Here is a 22,417-nt window from a genome sequence, read left to right on the forward strand (position 1 = left end):
TAATCACAATTCAGACGCTATCTTGCAATAGTATCGTGAATACCGTGACGGGACAGTTTTACGTTGCAATACAATACTATACCATACGTGAATCCAAACACGTAACAAGCTTCCTTTCTTTTCCCTTCTTATTTTGCTTGTCGGGATGCCGATTGCCTCCTATGCTTATGTGGAGGAATATCCTTGCAGCATGACATGGCCCAAGCTTTATAGGGCCATCATGATATATGTTTTATCCATGTGGTCCATCTATTTTTTTCAGCTTATCTTAGGGCATGAGTGCAAAAACAAAGCACATTCAAGGGTCAAGTGGACCACACGACAAAAAAGGGTGGTGATTAATTGTCCACCATTAAAAACTTCAAGGGAGCCACAAAAGTTTTGGATAAGTTGATATTTGTGTTTGTCCTTCATCCAAGTCCATCTAACTTTACAAACAGGTTGAATGGCAAATAAACATCATAATGAGGCTTAAGAAGGTTTCAACGGTTGACATCTTTATTTCCACTATTTTATGCTGTGGTCCCCGTGAGCTCTTTCCATTTGCTTCATTTTTTATTATTAATTCATGTTTCAAAATGAGCTGGCAAAATAAATGGATGTGTGAATAAAACACATACATTACAGTGGGTCATATAGAGTTTCCTATTGTCTATGCAGACTTGCGTTAATTTCGATCAAAGGCCGCCATACAAGTGGGGATATGGCATGATGAACATTCCTGCCCGAATATATGCATTCTGTGTCGGCACTTGTTGCACTCTTGCATCTGGCTAGTTCACATGGGCAACGGTGTCCCTTTAGGACTGTCCATGGGCTGGGCCTTGCGGAAAAAAATCAAAATTTTTATAGGCCCCGCCAAACCAGTTCTGAACCAACGCATGCCAGCCCACCCGCAACAGAGTTGTTCAGATGTACAACGTGGGAAATCTCAAGCCTCAACCTTCCTAGTCTAGCATTGATCTCTACTCATTTGCACCAAATGCTCTAATGAGGTGCATTGTACCACTTTTAAGTAGTCCACGTCAACTTTGACGTGGATGCCTCGAAGAATGCGCACCTGCGCACCTTCTTACGTGAGCACTCTGCACACTTTTGCACACGTGTTATAGGCACACAATCTGAATGGTCCACTTGATGTGGTGCCCCTTGAAACTCTACTATCCCAATTTTCAGCCTAATTTAAAATTCTAGTGGGTTATAGCAAAGAGAAATGTAAATAAGGGGAGCAAACTATTTCCTGTTTCCATGGTCCATCAGAGTTTTTTTTATCAGACTGAAAATTGGGCTTGTAGTTTCAATGGGTGCAGCATCACGTGGACTGTTCAGATTATGTGCTCATAACAGTATGCACAAGTGCTCACGTAAGAATGTGTCCGGGTGAGCATCCGTGGATATGCCTGATTGCGTCCCTCCCTAACCTAGGTCCGGGCAGGAGCTTTCTAGAGCCCACCCTGATATATATGTTTCATGCATGCGGTCCATCCATTTTGACAGATTTTAGGGCATGAGCTCTGGAAGCAGATTCAAGGCTCATGTGAGCCGCACAGTGGGGATTGAACACCCACCGTATAAAACTTTTTTGGGAGCGGTGGAAGTTTTGAAAAAGCTCATATTTGTATTTTCCTTTTATCTAGGTTTACGTAAACTTATAAATACGTTAGATGGAGGAAGGTTTTAACTATGGGCATCGTTATCATCACTGCTTCATGTGGTGTGGTTCTCTTGAACATTGGATCTCTCTCGTTTTTTGGCTCACGGCATCAAACAATCTGTCAAAATAGATGACAACATGGATAAAACACATATATCATGTTGGGCTAAACAGAGCTCCTAGCTGGACCGAGTCGGTCCTTTAAGGGGCAGGACGCAATACGTGCCCCTTTTAGCGACTTCTAACATGAAAGTCAAGTCCCTATTTACATAAATTTGCCTGCCATCTAAATGGGCCCAGGTCTCAGCCATCATAATGGGAGATAACTGCAATAATATGAAATGCAAAAAATCACCCTCCCATTGGAGTCCCTAAAAAAACAAGTCTAAACAAGTCTGTCACTCTTGCTCAGGTTTTTTCAGGAAGAACCACATATGTTTTTATAATGCATAAAAATAGTTAGGGCATGTTTGGATTCGCGTATTAGGGTGTATTATATTGTATCCGAGTACCATTCATGTATACGTTGGATGGTTTTCAAAATATATTCAAATCAACATGTCATTAATCAATATTTGGATAGGAGGTATTGTTTAGGCAAGTATACAAATTCTTGTACAGATCAATGTTTGGATACAACATATTAGGCCTGCGTATTGTACAATCTATTTTTTAGGAGCGAACGGACCATGATCTAGGCCACCTTTGTGCTGTACAATTTCAACGATAGATAATGATAGAAAACAAGCGCATTATCTAGTCTGTTGATTTAAACAGTTATCAAAAAGGAACCCCGACACCAAAATGCCCACAGGGAAACCCATCATCAGCATAAAGAAGCCCAACCCGACACCCACCCCAACATCGACAGCGGGCCCCATGTAACACCCCCCGCCACCCTCAAACGGCATCGGGGCGTAGTACGACACCGAGTAAGAGAACCCGGGCTGGCTTAACGACGGGACCAAGTAGCTCCTTGACGAGGAGGAAGACAATGATGATGACGAGAATGCCCGCCATCCTCCCGCCGAAAGCCGCGAGCACCGAATGCGGGTCGTAGGCCAGGAGGACCCCTAGAAGGACAGCTGTGATTGCTGGCTTCTGCAGCAATTTCAGGGTCTTGAAAAGGGCACCGAGAATCGCTTGGAAGGGATTACGTTGCTCTCTCGATGGGGATCCAATCTTCTTCGAGGAGTTGGAGCATTTGATAGGAGGAAGGTTGGGTTTGGAGAATCTAACGATAGGCTTGGAAGAGGTTAAGGTCAGACGCGTCTAATGGTAAGAATGTATTGGGAGACTCTGTAAGAGAGGATTCCATTTTCAATGAGAGAGGCTTTGAGTTTGGGAAGAATGAAGGGATCAGTTCAAGTAGTGAAGCAGTAGTTGCAGCCATCGATGGATGATTGGGAATCTCGATTTGTTTTCTTCTTCTTTTTTTTCTTCTGTTATTTTTTTTTCTATTATTGGGAAGGCGGTTGGATGGTTTTTCACGCGAATACATTACATTGAATAGTCTGTACTGATGGCAACAAAGCCGTTTGACAATCCTCTACTGTCGCTGTGATTTTTTGGAATTACGATGTATTCGCGCACATGGTTTTCCATGCATCTCAACTTCAAACCAAACACGGTAAATGTCAAATCAAGCCCTTTAATACCATACAATACAGTCTAATACACGAATCCAAACAGACCCTTACTAATATTCGAGATTCCATTGAGGAGAGATGGAAGTCCCTCCCTTCCAGAATGGTGGCGCTTCGGCCGGACGCTCCTCACCGATGCTGGACCTCACCAATTTGTTTCCACCCTTGTAGGTATGATTTGCAAAGGAGATGGAATGAATAAAGAAGAGTAATTGCACTTTGTATCATGAATAGCTCTCTTGCACTTAACATGGAGAGCTCCGTGAATGTGAGTGAGAGAGAAAGAGAGCAGAAACGCTAAAGCGCTGGACGAACTTGCATGGCAGGTCAAAATTAGAACGGCCGAGTCGTGTGAAGCACCTGTACATCCGAGCCCTGTATTATATATATATATATATAAGATCGACTCCGTACATCAGGTGATAACCATTATTTTGATGGTACATGCAAAAGGTAGGCTTGATTAAATATCATATACGCCACACCAATGGGAGCAATGTAAAATTTCTCCCAAAACCGTAAAGTTCGCTTGGTGTGGCCGAAATGAGTTTTGTAATTACAAAGATCTTTGTATATTCTCTTTTATCCTGGTGAGATACACCTAATTAATAGGTTTAATGACAGACATACACCTTTAGCCCTCAGACAAGCCCACGCATCTAATATCCATTGTTTCGTACGCACAAGTCAGAATATAAGCTTTTTATTAAAAGAGCGCTCGTCTCATAAATGCTGTCCTGACACAACGCTGCACCTCCTTTATATCGGAGTTTATAACCTACTTTTGAAAAACAAAAAAGAAGTAAAAAGTAAAATCAAAAGGAAAAAAAAGTAGGACGTAAAATCAAAAGAATAAAAAAGAAAAAACAAAGATAAACGACCAAAAGCCTAACAGCCTAAGCAAAAGCACCCATAAGTGGGACTTACCAAGATTAATAATAACTTCAACTGGATTCCCACCATCTAGCTGCATTCAGGATCAATGGCAGAGATCCTTAGTTGGAGGGAATCCCTATTCTCCTAGCCAGTGAAGGTTCACAGGTGGGGGGAAAAGGTATTCCCGCCTCCCAGTGGACCCCTAATTTATTTGAATTTTGAGCCCCAGGTGCTCTCCCATCAATTTCCATACTTCCTCCGGATCTCCATGCAAGTTTGAGCAAGGCGTTCGGGATCATTGTTAACCCAGCCAAACTTCTCCGTGAAAGGATTGACTAGGGTTTGAGGAGGGTACTGGTCAATGCAATCTTCCCAAGCATTCCTGTCGTCTAAATCCCTTACTACTTCCCACGTGCAGCTGTTGCACAGGAAACCAGCTCCAAAGCCAATCATCAAAACTCTATTCCCCTTCTTAAGCCTCCCTTTTGCCTCCATGTAGGCCAACACATACCAAAGGTTACCTGCAGAAGTGTTACCGAATCGGTGAAGTGTCATCTTTGCGGGCTCCAGATGATGCTGACTCAGCTTCAAACTCTTCCCCACCCCTTCGATGACTGCAGTCCCTCCAGCGTGGATGCAGAAATGATCTATGCCGGTCTTGAAATCCACACATGCGGTCCCATCTCCTTGAAGGGTATTGCCTGTCTTGCTCAGAACGCAAAAGACCACGTAACGGAGTAATTCCGTAAGGGGTAAAATCCTAGGTGCCAATGATCTAAGGTTCTCAACCAAAGCCTGTGTAGCCGCCTTCGGTAGGTCTTTGCTGAGGTTCATCCCGAGGTTGCCCATTTCATCTTCCATTTGCATGGCGCATCCATATGCATCATCGTGTGCTCCTAGGTGGGTCTGGATCAGGCATTTCAGGCGGAACTTTGCTCGGTTTCTAAGATCGGGATTGTTCGTTAGGAGGATAGAACACCCGCCGCATCGGAAGAGGCAATTGGCAACCATCATCGATCTGTCAGTCCCCTCGTACCAACTGGGTCCTATTGATTCTGTTGAGACGACGACTGCCAATGTTTTTGGGCGGCATTTGAAGATGTTTCGGACAATATGGATCGACACCCCACTTGCGCTACACCCCATTCCAGAGAGGTTGTAGACCTTGATGTCCTCCCTCATGTTGTAACGGTGAATTATCCTCGCGGCAAGAGAAGGAGCCGGCGAGAACATAGAAACGTTCACGACGAGCACATCAATGTCTGTCGGGAGGAAGCCTGATTTCAGAAAGAGCTTGTCGAGGGTCGCATTAAAACAGTCATCCATCTCCGAGATTCCATCGACGAGAGATGGAGGTCCATCTCTTCCAGAGATGATGTCTCTTGGGCCATAGGTCTCCTCACCAATGCCGGACCTCACTGTGATCTTGAGGAGGAACTTGCATTCGTCCGGACCCAAGTTCTTATTTCTCATGATAATGTTACTGCAGAGCTCTGTGTTAAGCTTCTGATCATCGGATGGTTTGAAGCATACATAGTCGAGCATGTAGCAGTTTTGATTCTTCCATTGCACGTATAATTTGTAAAGGAAGTGGAATGTATGAAGAAGAAAAATCACACTGAGTAGGAAGAATGGCTCCATATGAGAGAGAGAGAAAGAAAGTTGTGGTGGAAGCTTGGAAGGGAAAGAGTTGGGAAAGAGAGGTTTCGTCATTCGATGGAGAAGGAAATGCAAGATAAGGTTCGTATTTATAGCCGTTTGATAGCTGGGAAATCCCGCCCATAGTTATTAAACCCGAAACTAAGCGCGCTTGCGCAAGAGTCCAAAAGAGACAAATGTATGGGAGCCGCTGATTATGAAATTCTAACTGTGCATATACGCCATGTATGAAAACTAAGGCCCACAAGATCGTCAGGTGGACCACCCATTTTAATTGGACATGAAAACTATTAGTTTATTTTGTACACACTGCGGACCACCCAACTGACGATTTTTATTTTTATTTTTCCAGAGATATCGTTTAAGATGTTTTGGTCAATGAGAGGATCCGATCTCTCGCTTGTGCGTAGGGCTGCATGGGCCGGGCCTGGGGTTGGTCTCGGCCAGGAATTTTGAACTGTTTGGAGCCGGCCGTCAGTCTGGGTTTATTCAAATTATGATTACCGGCCCGAGCCCGGCCCATTGACAACAGTACTTGTGTGCGGCTCGACATGAGGCCAAGCACTGATGCCCACCGTGATGTATGTGTTAGATAGACTCCTTCCATCTGTTCATTTTAGTAAAATAAGAAACCCAAGCACCGGAGAGATGTAAAATTCAAATGAGCCACACCACCAAAAACATTTGGAACTGAATTTTCATCATTAAAAACTTTTGGGAGCTAGTGAAGTTTTGGATCTGGCTGGTATTGTGTGTTTTCCCTTCATCAAGGTGGGAATCACCTTGCGAACAGGTTTGATGGCCTATAAACATCATGGTGGCTGGTAGGTAGGTTTCAATGATGGGTGTTTCCATCCCAAATTGTTTCTTACGTGTGGCCTTCTTTAATTTTGGATTTCCTTCATGTTTTGTTTTATGTTTAAAATAAGTTGGTGAAAGGGACTTATGTTTAGAGCTAGGCAGGACTCGACTCGATCCGGTGGATCCGACTCGTCTAACTCGGTCGGATCCGACTCATCCCGAACCGAATGCCAAGGTCGGGTTCGGATCGAGTAGACCCACCCTAATCCAAATCCCGACTGAGTCGAGTTCGGGTTACGTAGTAATCTGATCCAACTCATCCGAAATCCGATTCGTCGGATCTGATCCGATCCAAAACCCGACTTGGACCGGAATCGGGTATTATATATACAAAATAAAAAAAATACTCATTCCCATCTCTACCTTAACCCTAGCAGCCGACCGCCGCACCCAACCCAATCTCGATGTCCCCTACTCCAGCACACATCCTGCTTCGAGCTCCTCCTCCTCTTCTCTCTCTCTTCCACTCGTCCACATGGTAGCACTCGTCCGTCTTCAAGCTCTTCCTCCTCCCCTCTCTCTCCTCCACTCGTCCACACCATAGCACCTGTTCGGCTTCGAGCTCCTCTCTCTCTCTCTCTCTCTCTCTCTCTCTCTCTCTCCTCCACTCATCCGCATGGCAGCTAAGCAGCACCCCATCCGACTTCGAGCTCCTCCTCCTCCGCCTCTCTCTTTCTCCTCTACTCGTCCACACAGCAGCACCGGTCTGGTCACCTAGCCCATTCTCGAGCCCGATTTTTCATGTATTTAGGTATTTATTTATTTATTTATTATTTTAATTAAAATGGATGGCTCTGATTGACCTGGCCCGCCATGTTGCATCCAGGCCAATTCGAATGTACCCCACTCGATCCGACTCGGTTTCTCTGACCGAGTCGGATTCAATTCAGGTTAGCCCAGCTAAGAATTAGTTCAAATTGAGTCAGGCCTACTGGACTCGATCCCGAGCTTGATTGAGTTCGATTCAGGGTTTTTATAATACCGGATCGAGTCAATTAGTTGGACCTAACTCGGTCCGAGTCAACTCGATGCCCACCTTTACTCATGTTTGGTTTTATGTTTAAATTGAGTTGGTGAAAGGGACACATGGAGTGGATATAACACAAAAATCATGATGAGCCTATAAAGATTATTAGGGTTACCAACGTGGAGTCCTATTTGTGCCCCTGCTTGGACAGAGTCCGTCAATGCAAGAGCTCTGTGGAGCCCACTGGGATGTATGCGTTTTATCCATATTGTCCATCCATTTTGTAGGATCATTTTAAAGTACGAGCTAAAAAAGAGGCTGATCGAAGGCTCAAGTGGACCATTTCATGAAAGTAATGGTAACAATGACCGGCCCCGTTAAAACCTTCTCAGTGCCCACCATGATGCTTATTTTCCGTTCTACTAACCTGGTGAAAGGAAAACTCAATCAGCTAAATTCCGCAACTCAAAAGAAATGGATAGACAACGTGCATGCAACCCATGCAAAATGATGTGCACCACAAACCCTGCCAAAGGGATACGATTCAGTGTTACTCCAGGCTCAGGGGTCAACGTGATGTATGGATTTTACCCACACGGTACATCCATTTTGATACTTCATTTAGGGTATAAGCCTAAAAAGTAAGGCAAATTCAAAGCTAAAGTGTACCACACCATAAGAAGCATCTATGGAAACCTTTTTAGGGCCCACCGTGATGGCCAATTGCCATCCAAAGTACTTGGTTATATGGTCACATGGGCCTAGATGAAAAGAAAATACAAATGTTAGCTTGATCCGTAACTTACGTATACGACCTTCAAAAAAAATTTCATGTGTGTTTAAACTCTACAGGCAGGTCCACTTGAGCCTTGGAACTTCCTAATTTTTGGCTTTTACGGTAGGATGGAAGGATGGTGTGGAAAAAACGTACACATCACGGTGGTCCCTCAAGAGAGTATGTCCGTTCGCAGCGTGGAAAGGGTGGGGTATTACCCAATCCGCGACCCTGCCAGAGGCGGGTTTCCTGTTAAATGTGGAAAGTATGCAGTAGTTTCACTCCGTCCATCTCGAATGCAATCAAGGGTAAAACTGGACCTATATGTGACGCGGTACGGCCCACCGTAATGTTTGTGAGGAATCCACCCGGCCCATCCGTTTGTGAGCTCACGAGACAAAAATTGAGCAGGATACAACACTCAAGTGGGCCTACCAAAGGAAAAGGTGGTTTGGAAAATTCGTGCTGTGGAAACCTCTTAGGGTCGAAATTAATGTTTACATGTCATCCATATCATTGGTAACGTCATTTCTAGTGTGATGAACTGTAAAAACAAATATTAGTAAGAGTCAAAACTTCCGTGGCCTCACAAATGTTTCAAATGTTAACGTTCAATTCTTATGTTTTTAGCCCAGTTGAGAATTGAATCCGGTTCAATTTTAGTTACATGCCTTAAAGTGAACTCAAAAAACGGATGGACAAAGTGGATTTCCCAAAAATATCACAATTGACACCACCTGAGTTCCCAGCGCAGGAACTTCCTGCAAAGGCTTTCACAGGAAATCCACGTCCTCCCTATGGTACTGGGGTACGGTACGCTATCCCATTAAAACCGAGAAAATTATCACTGTGAACCCCACCTTTTATCCAGCGTCTTTTATAAAGAATGCAAAACTTAACTTACCAACTTAGATCTCTTACGTGCGGACAGATCATTTGAGGACGAAAATACAACTTAGATCTCTTACGTGCGGACAGATCATTTGAGGACGAAAATACCCCTGCTTTTTAAAATTATATGTCGTTTCTGTAGACCTATGGCTACGAATTATAACCGTAGCTATAGATAGCGTAAGCAGGGGTAGTCGAATCCTCAAATGCTCTGTCCGTATGTGAATGGCCGAAGTTTAGAAGGTAAGTTTTGAATCCTTCGTAAAAGACGTTGGATAAAAGGTAGGGCCTACAGTGGTAATTTTCTCCATTAAAACCTTGCAGTTTTTATAAGAGAAAAATGACCCAGTGGGGTTTATTATTATTATTATAAAACACGCGCGCGCACACACGCACCCCACACACTCACGCTAGCGGAATTTCACCACCTATGGGTACTCGAACCCTCGACCCGATCCAGTGGGTTGAGTACATGGAAATCTTTGCATGCACCTGGTTACATTTTTACACGGTGGCATCCTCATCAACCATCTGGACCGTCCACTAGGTTGGGCCCACTCTTTTGTTGATATTCTACAAAAGCCACAGTAATACGTGATAGAAAATGTCAATGACTGGACTTTTCTTCTGTAAATGACCTTCTCCACCGTATTTTTACCATTACCTTTACTGTTCAAAACAGTAGGGCCATTTTGTCTGGCTGATGATCATAAATAATATAAAGGAAATGTATATTGATTGTTCATAAGTAATAAGTAATTAAAAAAAAAATTATAATTATTACAAATTATTTTGCCATCTCATGAAAACACATGCATTTTCTATTTTTTTTTATTGATGGCCATGATAACACATGCATCTGATCATGATACCTATGGGTTGGTTCCTTGGATAAAAGAAATTAATGAATAATATTATAAATTACTTTACTGTCCCTGATAACACATGCATTTGACGCTGCTACATTTTGGTTCGTCAACTGCAAAACAGTACCAACATGCATTAATGTTAGTATTTGAATTTAAATTTTCATAATAATTACACAAAAAGTGTAATAAGTACTAATTCTTTATCACGTCAATACATGCCCTAACCAGTGAGGAAGCCGGTAGGTCAGCCGGTAACTGTGGAATTAATAATAATAAAGGGGTGACTGTAGATTAGGCTCATTTTCGATTCACTTGTAAAGCTATCTTCATTTGAAATTTATTCACCTGTTCACCTGACTGTATGTGCGTGGGGCATACCGGTACATCCAACCATCCAACCGGGAGATGCGATGCTCTTAATCAGGCCTACACATTATTAGGTGGGCTAAACCATGATTGAAAATCAATTGAGAACCACTCAAAAAATCTTAAAATTCATGGAATGCCGCCCCACGTGATGGTTGGATCGGTTTAAATTTTGGGCTACCCAGATTTCACAGTTGGGCAGCCCTTCTGCACGGAATGGATGTCATGCTCACAGAGGGTGGAGCCCAAGGAAACCCTGTCTGATACGGTTATTCTGCTTCTCATTAAGAAAGCCGCCTGACTTGGCAGACCAAGTTGCCGGTTGTAAATGAGCTCAGCTGTAACTCATCTACCATGATAAATACAAGATATTTTTTTTCCATCGAGGGCACTAAATAGGAATGGCCATTCCCCGACAGGTGGAAAGTATGAAGTAGTTCCACTCTGGCCATTTAATGGGTGCTTTGGATGGCTTGATGTTAAAATAACAACTGACTATCATTCCGAGTGGGCAGTCAAAATTACTGGAGAATCTGATAGTTTGAAATGGTTTTTACGGTGCGAGTGAGATTTGTGCTTTCAAAGAAAAAAAATATTTGTTTAGCTCAGCACTTTCAAGTTAAACTGTAAGTGGTTCGAACCCGTGTATAGTTAATGCACCACTGGGATCGAGTTATAGTTGTTGCATTCTGAAGGTCAATTGTTGTGGAAACTTGTTGCACTCGAGACACTATGCAAGGGGAGCAAATTCAATTTCAATCCAAATGACTCACGTCACGCCTCGACCAAATTCTATAAGTCTTTTGTCTCAAATTTTATTCTCTTTTTGATTTTCAATTTTAAATAGTCTATTTAATTCAATTATAAATATATGTCAATAGTTATAATCTATGTCATTAACTACACACACGTGCCTGCCCCGAGCCGAGCCGCGCTGCGCCGCGTCGTGTCGAGCCGAGCCAATTTTGAGTCCAAGTCCAAGTCCATGTGCACATGTGTGACGAGACGAGATGGGCTGGGCTGGGCCCCAGGTGAGGGTGTAGGTGTACTCGTGTGTGTGTGTAGGTACTCGTGGGACTTTATTTATGCGATAGTGTACACACACTTGTGCCTTTTCATTTTAAACCAGAGAGATGTGAACGATCGGTAGGTCACACCTGTTGGGTTTAAATCCAATAGACCAAAACCTTTTGAAAGGGTGCTTAATGCACCACTTCGGAGTCTATATAAGGACTTCCATTCCGTTTTCAAAATAATGAAAATCATTTCTACTCCTGTGAAAACTCTCTTTATTCTCTGGTTTATGAGTTGCTAAGTTCATTGTTAAGTTAAGTTAGCACTTTCGGGTTAAACTGCAAGTAGTTCGAACCCACGTATAGTGAATGCATTATTGGGATCAGGTTATAATTGTTGCATCCTGGAGGTCGATTGCTCTAGAAACCTGTTGCACTTGGGACACTATGCAAAGGGAGCAAATTTAATTTCAATCCAAGTGACTCATGTCACGCCTCGATTAAATTCTACAAGTCTTCTGTCTCAAATTTTATTTTCTTTTTGGTTTTCAATTTTAAATAGTTTATTTATTTCAACTATAAGTTTAAGTTAATAGCTCTAATCTATGCCATTGACCACACACATGTGCCTGCCCCGAGTCGAGCCACACTGCGCCACGTCGTGCTGAGCCGAGCCGATTTTAAGTCCAAGTCTGCGTCCATGTGTGCATGTGTGATGGGATGGGATGGGATGGGCTATGCCGGGCCGGGCCCCACGTGAAGGTGTAGGTGTACTCATGCGGGTGTATATATGTATATAGGTACTCGCGGGACTTTATTTATGCGATAGTGTATTCGCATTTGTGCATTTTCATTTTAAACCAGAGAGATGTGAGCGATTGGTTGGTCACACTTGTTGGGTTTAAATCAACAGACCAAACCCTTTTCGAAAGGGTGCTTAATGCACCACTTCGGAGTCTATATAAGGATTCCATTCCATTTTCAAAACAATGAAAATCATTTCTACTCTTGTGAAAACTCTCTTTATTTTCTGGTTTACGAGTTGCTGAGTTCATTGCTAAGTTAAGTTAGCACTTTTGGGTTAAACTATAAGTAGTTCGAACCCGCGTACAGTTAATGCACCATTGGGATTGGGTTATAGTTGTTGCATCCTGGAGGTCGATTGCTCTGGAAACTTATTGCACTTGGGACACTATGCAAGGAGAGCAAATTCGATTTCAATCCAAGTGACTCACGTCACACCTCGACTAAATTCTCTAAGTCTGTTGTCTCAAATTTTATTTTCTTTTTGGTTTTCAATTTTAAATAATCTATTTAATTCAACTAAATATTCCAACATTGCCTTTGTCGCAAGTTTTTCATTTTAACTAATTTATTGGGTCTTGATTCAATGAGGGCCCACATGTGGGGCCCTGTCTGTGTGTTGCGAAATTGCTAGAGATATACATACAATGGCATGTTGCATGGCAGTCGGACGCAGATTGATGACTACCTCGCCAAGACCTAGCTAGAGAACGGATGGTCCTATGAGGGGCTCTGTGAGGCCCACCGTGATGTATATGTTTTATCCATATATACCATGCATCCATTTCGACCGATTATTTTAGGGTATGAGTCCAAAGAGAAGGGATATTGAAGACTCAAGTAGACCACACCATAGAAAGCATTGGGGAATGAAATCCTACCGTTGAAATTTTTGGATCAAACTGATATTTATCTTTTCATTCCTCCAGGTGTATATGTAGGCTCATGAAAAGGTTATATGGCAAATAAACACCACGGTAGGCTTAGGCTCCCAAAGTTTTCAATGCTATGAGTTCGATCCCCACTTGCCTTCGATCAGCCTCCTTTTTTGACTCATGCCTTAATATGATCTATTTAAAAAAAAAAAAAAAAAAGGGACCAGCGTACTAAAACATATACATGAAGGTGGGCCGCACATAGTCCTGATGGAACTGTTCATCTCTAGCTAGGTACGTGCTAGCAGGGGTAGTACCGTCATCTGCACGGACTGGGCTGGCCAAGACAGTACAGCCCTTATCGTGAGGCCCACTTTGATGTATGTATTCTATATTCATGCCGTCTATCCATTTTTCCAGATCATTTAATAGTATGATCCCAAAACTGAAACAGATCCACGTCATAGTTGGACCAGACCTTAGGAAATAGTGGTGATTGAGCGTGAAAAGCTTCTTGTGAGCCACAAAAGTTTTGAATCAAGCTGATATTTATTTCCCCCCTTTTATCCAGATTTATGTGACATTATCAACAAGTTGGATGGAAAATAAACATTACAAAAATATTATGATGGGCCCTGGAAAGTTTTTAATGGTGGAACATTCAATCATTACCGTTTCCTATAGCATGGTCCACCTGAGATATCGATCTGTTTAATTTTTGGGCTCATGCCCTAAAATGATCTGGTAACATGGATGGACTGCATGGATATAGAATACATATATCAAGGTGGGCCCCATGGTAAGGATCGCACCATCTTGAATAAGATGGGCTACATCTAATCTGCCGCAGCAGTCCATGGCATAAATGGGGACGCGTTTTGGCTTGTGATGATCTGTGGGCCCACTATGATGTATGTATTTTATCCACACTGTTCATCCATTTTCCCCTTAGGGCTTGATACAAAAAATGAGTCTAAATCGGTATACCACCATGTGGGAAGAGTAGTAATTGAATGTCCATCATTAAAAACCTCATAGGGCCCACTATAATGTTTCTTTGACATCCAACTTGTTGATTACGTCATATAGACCTAGTTGAAGGGAAAAAACAAATATTAGTTTGATCCCAATCTCTTGTGGCCCCAGGAAGTTTTTAATGGTGGGCCTTCCATCAACACTGTTTCATATGATGTGGTCCACTTGAGATTTGTATCTACTGCATTTCTGCGCTCAAGTAACCAAATGATCTGAAAAAATGGATGGATGGCGTGGATGAAACACATACATCATGGTGGGGCTCATAGAGCCCTGACTTGGCAGCGTCAGATGCCCATCAAGAACTTCCTGCCACATGAAGCTAGGTGGGGCCCAACGTGATGTTTGTGCCCAATTAACCTTGTTCATCCATTTTGACATATCATGTTAGGACATGGGCTCAAAAGTGAGGCAGATCAAAAACTCAATGGCATATGACAGGCAAATGTAGGTAGGAAAATGCCACACTTGAAACCTCCCCAAGTCCATCATAATGTTTACTAGCCTCCTTTCGGTACATAAAGTTGTCCCAACGTAGATGAGAAGAAAACACAAAAATATTAGCATGATCTAAAACTTCCGTGACCTCGTGAATGTTTCAACTGTGGATGTTCAATCCCAACGGTTCCTTACCATGCACCCCACTTGAGTTTTAGATCTACCTTACATTTTGCCCATGTCATAACATGATCACCCAGATTTCTTGGGACACCCTGATGAAGTTTCTGCCATCAGTACCTAGGTGGGGCCGATCATGATGTTCCCGAGAAATCCACCCATGATCCATTTTCCCCCATTATGTTTGGACTGAGCTAAAAAATGATCCCAAAACTAATGTGGGCGCATGGCCAGAAACAATGAGCGTTAAACACTTACCTACCGTTGAAAGATTTGTGGAGCTACAAAAGTTTTGAATCAGGTACATACCTCATGAGAACTTTCAAATTTTAGGTAGGCCCACCAAGTTCTTTTATTAATTTTATGCATGTCTTCACGTGATTTTAGATGGTATAGCTCACCTAATCGAGTTCTTGTGTATGGCTGATTTTTAGGACATCCCATAATTTAAAGGAGACCTATCAAATGCACGGTGTTGATGTTTGACACGCATCATGGAACCATTTCCATATCTATATATATATCCAATAAGAATGAACTTATGAACGACTTGGATGGCATATAAACATTGTGGTGGAGCCTAAGAGGTTTCAACGGTAGACATACTCACTTTTTCCTTCATGTGCAATTTACTGTATTCTAAATTCTCGCCACATTAACATCCATATATTCACAAAATCACATGTTTTCTTTGTCAGTTATTCCATCATATTTACAATCACAAAATAAATTTCAAAATCAAACTATGCCCACCCACTTAGGACTTTTTCAACTACGATATCCAATACCATTTTCAATAAAATTATTATTATAAACAATGAAATATCAAATCTAAATATCAGTGACTAAATATAAAAATAATCGCCTATCAACCAGTTGCATGAGCAAATCATCCCTCCAATGTGGCAAGTTCATCTTCCACAAAATACGACAATTGGTCTTGAGTCTCATCCGCTAACTCTGCCTCATTTTCTGGCACTTGATTCAATTTTCTTATTTGTTCGTCTATGTATGGTTGTGAATCAACATCGATAGATGGACAAGCTAGTGACTAAACCCAACATGGATCATACATAGCACAATATAAAATCTGATAATCAACAATCAAATATATATATGCTGGCATGAGTATATATGTATTTTGCAATATCATAAATGCATATCAAGTGGGATGATCATCCACTTGTTTGGGTGGGATATCCGTCAACCCGCATATATCCCTTGCTGGCTTTTACTATAGGAAAGCATAGGCAAGGCCCACATTTATCCTATCTATAAGCTTTCTCTAATAAGGGCATCTGGTAACATATCTACCAAATAAATCGTATAGGGAGATCCCCCAGGAGCTTAAACACGAGGTGTGCATGCAGTCATCTAAAGAGTACCTCTAAGAATTAGCATATGAACACTATGGATGCATTTAATGCATGCTCACTATATATGCATCAACATACTCAGTCGATATATACATCTCTTGGTACAAGAGGAAACAATAGATTCATGATCATAATGGCTCATATGTTCATGTATTCAATTCCTATTAATAATCATCAGAGCATGAACCAATAGAAGAAGAATCATCTTAGCATGTTATCACAAGCCGATAGTTAATAAATCATGCCAATCATAACAAACATGTCATTTGTGCTAACTGTACATGTATGAGACACATTTGGATTCACTCTCTTATATTCTTGATAAAGTCAAATCTGTTGAAAAGTCATATGCTTAGGAATCTAGACTCTGAATCCTTATTAAGATGATTTAACGTATTATAATTCAAGTAAACTATTCTATTAAGTGGGGTCCACCTTTGATCAACCCAATATAACCCACCATTAATCCTTTTAGCTAAATTTGGAAATCAATAGGGGACTATCAATGCAGTTAATCAATTGAGCCCGCTCGAGGGCCCTCAATTGATCTTCTAATCAATCGACTATATTTCAATGAAATTCATATTTTAACATCTTAAGTCTCTAGATAAATTTGGTCACTTTCAATTAATTGAACCTGGCCATCAATTAATCGAAAAAGTCAAATTTAATTCAACTAGCTTGTTGAACATACTTTACCATTCTCCATCAATTCCCTCGATCGAACTTGAACTTCGATCAATTGGATCATGTTATGGTCTTTCAACTTTATTTGCTGGACAAAAATCGACTCATTTGATCAATTGACCGAAGTCGGTTACGTTCTTCTACACAATACGATTTTTCAGAAATTTTAGGGTTTTCTCTTCTATTCCTTAGCTTTTGAGAATTCAATTGATTCCTAAATTGGGTCCAACTCACCCAATGGTGCTCTCCACTACAAATTCAAAATAACCAAAGGATTGCTCGAATATGAAATATATGGGATCTATAATTGTTGGTTTAAATGATTTTTACAGCATAGTCTAATATCATCTATACTATTCATAGATTGTTGTGGGAAATCTGTCAGTCGGATCATTCTAGGATTTGAGGTCATAACATAATTCAGCTTTAAGATCATTTGATTCGAATCTTCCTACACTGATATGTCTTGTTTTCGATCTTGATGATACTCTGAGATGAGAGAGAGCTCCCATGCCCCACCGCGCAGGGGAGATAGCGTGAGAGAGAGATCCCACGCCCCATCGCATAGGGGTGATAGTTAGAGGGGCTAGCAGAGGCCGAGCGGCTAGATGATTTGAAGCCTCCCGTTTCCCTGGCAGATCAATAGGGGGTTTTAGCCTCTATGTTCGGAATCTACCATTTAATTGCTCTTCAGATGATTTACACAAGATTTTTCAGAGATATGGAAAAGTAAATGATGTGTATATTCCAAGGTTCAGGGACAACAAAGGCCCTAGAGGTTTTACACTTGTTAGATTCCACTATGAGATGGACGGTAGGGTGGCAATGGGAGTTCTTAATGGGAAGAAAATCGACAAGAGAAAAGTTACAGCTCATATAGCAAATCCTAAACCCTACTATGTTCCTAAACCTGCCAGAACCAGACCCATTAATTTGCAGGAACAGAGGCCAACTCCCTCCGTAAACCCTCTAACAGGCGAAGCTAGATTGTATGCTGACATAGTCAAAACCAGGAAGGAGGTTAGGAGGTCAAACTGCTCAGACGTGTTTTGTTTGGTGGTAGATCCGGGAGTGGTAAATAAGAAACCCCAAGAACTGAATTGGGGCTCGATAGGTAGGGTATCCAATCCAGCCACATCGATTTTACAGCTAATTGAAGACATTAGAGGCTCGACATTCGGTTCTTCAGCTATTGATGTCATAAGATTATCGCATCACTAGTTCTTAATCATGTTGAAATCGGAGAGTGAGTACAAAGATTTCCTTGAGGATGGGAATCTACACAAGGTTATGGGCCTAAATTTGGTGGTCCCATGGTCCTAGGACGGTATGGAGGGAAGGGAAGGTATATGGATCAGGATTTTCGGCATTCCCCCACAAGCATGGTTTGAAGCGGTGATTCTGGATCTAGGGAATTACTTCAAGAAGGTTCTACAACTGGATACCAATAGTAGATTTGGGCTATTCCAAATGTATGCAATAGTGAAAGTGATCCTTCTCCCTGGAGTCAGCTTGAGCCAAGTTCTTAATCTGCAGGTTCTAGAGTCAAACTACCCAATCTACGCGGAAGTTGAGAATGTTGATATTTCGCACAAAGATGTTCAACATTATTTCGGGACACAAGTCAAACAAGACGAATCCACCAAGAGTTGGGTAGAAAGAAACTTTTATGGCACTCAAACTGGTCAGTTGGTCTGCCTTCCAACTGTTTGTGTTAGGGCCTCAGAGAGAAACATGAGAACTATTGATGACATAGCAGAGGGGAACTCAGAGGAGAATTCAGACAAGCATAGTAAGGGCCATTTTTGCGTTAGTGGAGAGGACCAAATCAATGCTCGTGCAATCACCTAAAAAGTGCATCTATCAATAGGGCCTACCGCTTGTTTGTGATGGGGACCCAATAGAAGGGAATTGCCACCATGCTCATTGCCTGATGCTAGAAATTTATCACTCCCCCACTGAATGTATGTCGCCCCCGCCAAACCCAGTATCAGCTGGAGCTGATGGGGCAATCCACCTACAGAGTGATAGAGGGGATATGTTTTCTGATGCTTCAGATGGGTGCCCAAACATCAATTCAGTTCAACCTCATAATTTCCAAGCCAACCCCTACCTTTAGTCTGCTACAGGGTTGGACACCAAGGTACAACAATGAAAGCTAATAGCTAAGCAGGTTGAGTGCCACGCAGTCATCCCGAACGTGAGGCCCACATCAATCGAGACTCCACCGCTAGGTGACATCGACTAGAACAAAGATATCTCTAAACTTCTCTAGGCTAGATCAGAAGGGAGCTCCCCTCTCAGAACCTAGGCTTTGAGCCCAGAGAGAGATCCTCCCTGGGCAAAAGGAAAGGTGAGCTTTAGTCCCACAGGAAAAGAGTGTGATCCCTCACCCAGGAATCAACCAAGCTTAGTGAAAAACTGTCTCCAACTAGCGGTAGACCTTTCCCTGTGCTTCGATCATGAAGCTTTGGATCAAAGGAATCCATTAGACAATAGTCAACCTGACGATTGTGTTGTCCAACTCCAGAGCCCTCCCAATGCCAAGATCCTTTACCTATCCTAGTAAACCTTCTTTGCCAAAACTCTTCAGTACATGTGGCCTCGACTAACGCAAGATCTCCAGACAAGGCTGCCTCAGAGGCTCTTGGTGATGGCTCGATATCCGTTAAAGGCAAAAATAGGAAAGTGAGAGGCATAAATCTCTGGGTTAAAACAAGTGAGGGGGGTTGGTATAGCAGACTCAGAAGATGAAACGGCAGGCAGTGAACTTTGGCTATGTCACCAAAGCCATTGTGTGGAATGCTCGTGGAGTTAGAAATTCTTCCACTCAAATAGCTGTCTTGAAGTTGATTAACAAGTTCAAGCCCTCATTACTTGCCATTCTAGAGTCGATGGTTAGGGAGTCCAACAAAGTGGGGTTCGACTTAAAACTCGGATTTCATTGCTACTTATCTAACAATGGAGAAGGTGGAAAATTTTGGGTGTTTTATCAAACTCCCTGGATGTGCCAGTAGCCTCTATATCAAATCAGTTGATTTCTCTGCATGTAGTTGTTCCCAATTCCAGGGAGCCTATCCTATTTTCTATTGTGTATGCGAAGTGCTGAAGAATCCAACGAAGATCGCTATGGAGGGAGATGATGTCTATTAGCAGGAACACCCAACGACCTTGGGCGATAGCTGGTGACTTCAATGCAGTTCTATCGGTGGATGAGAGACTTGGTTCGTTTAGGCCAAATATAGCCAGCATGGATGATTTCAGGCAACCATTCAAGAAGCAAAACTTTTGGACGCAGGTTTCTCTGGGAACTACTTTACTTGGAGCAACAATAGGGCGGCCATGGCGAGGATATGGGCTAGGTTGGATAGTGTTATCATCAATGACTGATGGCTCACGACTTTTCCAAGATTTTGATTTCAACATATGGTTCACTTTAACTCGGACCACGCCCCACTGCGTCTTCATTCTCCAAGTCAAACGCTCATCTCTCCCAAGCCTTTCAGGTTCTTTAGAGTGTGGACTCTCCATGATGGCTTCATGCAGGTGATTAAAGAAGCTTGGTCAGGCCAGCTTTCCCCTATTCCCTTAATCAATGTGCAGCTGAAACTTTAAATAGTTAAGCAAGTCATACGACTTTGGAATAGGGAAGTGTTTGACAACGTTTTCATATAAGTAAAGCAGGCTGAGGAGGAGCTGAATGACATTGAAAAAAGAATGCATGACTCAATGAATGAAGACCTTCAGTGTGATGGAGCGGCAGCAAGACAAAAACTGTCGCAGCTTGAACTCATGGAAGAAGTGTTCTAGAAACAAAAAGCTCACAATAGTTGGCTCAAAGAAGGGGACAGAAACACTAAGTTCTTCCATATCACTGCCTCCGCTCGGATGAGGAGAACTGAGATCAACTCTATAAAACTTGAATCAGGTGAGGAATTGACTAGGCAGGAGGAAATAAAACATGCTGCTATTTTGTTCTTCTCCAATCTTTTCTAGGCCGTCGATACTTCAACACCGATCTCGTTTATGGAATCCGTTTCTCTACTATCTGAGGAAGACAACATGGAGCTGATTGGGTCAATATCCCCAAAGGAATTGCTAGTTGTAGTGTCTTCCGTTCCTAAAGATGGAGCCGCTAGGCCGGACAGTTTTTCAGTGGTCTTCTTCGCCCACTGTTGGCAGGTTGTAGGGGGGGACATACTTGGTGCAGCGCAAAGTCTTCTAGCAGGCAGCCCACTTCCCAGAGGATACACAACCTCTTTAATCTATTTAATTCCTAAATCCCCCTCGGTTGTCTCCTTCGCAGATTACCGCCATATTAGTCTTTACAATGTGATCTATAAGATTCTATCCAAGGTGTTGGCCTCCCACCTTGCTAGACTGCTGCCCAAACTGATTTCTGTTGAACAAGGTGTGTTTGTGCGTGGGCGGCCATCATGGGGAACACTGCATATGCACAAGAAGTATTTAGAAACTTGAACTGAAAAGTTCGCGGTGGCAATATCCTACTCAAATTGGATATCGAGAAGGCATATGACAGAGTGAGTTGGGACTTTCTGAAGAAGGTGCTCAAAAAATTTAGGTTTAGCAATAAATGGATCGCCATTTTGGAAAATTGCTGGAGTAATAACTGGTTCTCAGTGTTGATTAATAGTGAAGCGGCTGGTTTTTTAAAATCCTCCATAGGGCTTTGTCAGGGAGATCCCCTCTCCCCAAGCTTATTCATCCTTGTAGTAGATGCTTTCTCCAGAAACTTCAGTACCATGATGAAAAGAAGGTGGTGCAAACCTTTCCAAATGAGAAGGGGCTGGATGCTTGCCTCCCATCTGCTTTTCACTGATGATACTCTGCTATTCCTGAACGGGAGAGAGTCCTCCCTTCAATTGGTCAAGGTTTTCCTAGACTACTTCCGACAAGCCTCAAGGCAAAGGATTAATCAAAGGAAGTGTAGCTTTATTTGCTCCAATAAGTTGTCCGAGGGGTGGGTTATATTCATCGAACGACATCTCGACATTGGCAGATCAAGTGGGAGATTTTCTTACTTGGGCATCCCCTTTATCAAAGGTAGAGCAAGAGTGGCTATATTCTTATCAAACACGTGTTTTGCAGCATCTCGCTTCACATCATGATAGTTTCGGTTGTCCCGTCCCAAATCCTTGCCAAGATGAAAAAAAGCTTTGCCAGGTTCTTTTGGGGTTGGTTCGAAGGGAAACACAAGCTTCAGTGAATATCTTAGAAGAAGATATCGAGCTTTATTGAGGAGGGGGGCCTGTGAATTAGAAAACTGAAGGAGGAGGTGAAAGCTACTAGGCTCAAAATGGCTTGGGATGTGAATTTCAGTGAAGATAATGTGCCTTGGGTTCTTCTCATGAATTCCAATTACCAAGCAGACCTTTGTCTTAGAAATAGAAGCTCCATTTCCTCCTTCACTTCGCTGTTTTGGAC

At 42.4% G+C, this 22,417-nt stretch overlaps 1 protein-coding gene across 1 annotated transcript; it reads right to left on the reverse strand.

The window, feature by feature from the left end:
- Window positions 1–4,152: 4,152 nt before the first annotated feature.
- On the reverse strand, window positions 4,153–5,891 carry LOC131240490 (3-ketoacyl-CoA synthase 19-like). The gene has a single exon (XM_058238755.1). It carries the CDS (start codon window positions 5,887–5,889, stop codon window positions 4,417–4,419), a length of 1,473 nt encoding a protein of 490 aa, XP_058094738.1. The 5' UTR covers window positions 5,890–5,891; the 3' UTR covers window positions 4,153–4,416.
- Window positions 5,892–22,417: the final 16,526 nt, after the last annotated feature.

Source organism: Magnolia sinica, chromosome 3 (assembly GCF_029962835.1).
Source record: "Magnolia sinica isolate HGM2019 chromosome 3, MsV1, whole genome shotgun sequence".
NCBI classification, from domain to species: domain Eukaryota; kingdom Viridiplantae; phylum Streptophyta; class Magnoliopsida; order Magnoliales; family Magnoliaceae; genus Magnolia; species Magnolia sinica.

Excerpts from the sequence above, each read along its gene's own strand:
- LOC131240490 (XM_058238755.1), bottom strand. The coding sequence starts at position 5,889 with ATGACGAAACCTCTCTTTCCCAACTCTTTCCCTTCCAAGCTTCCACCA.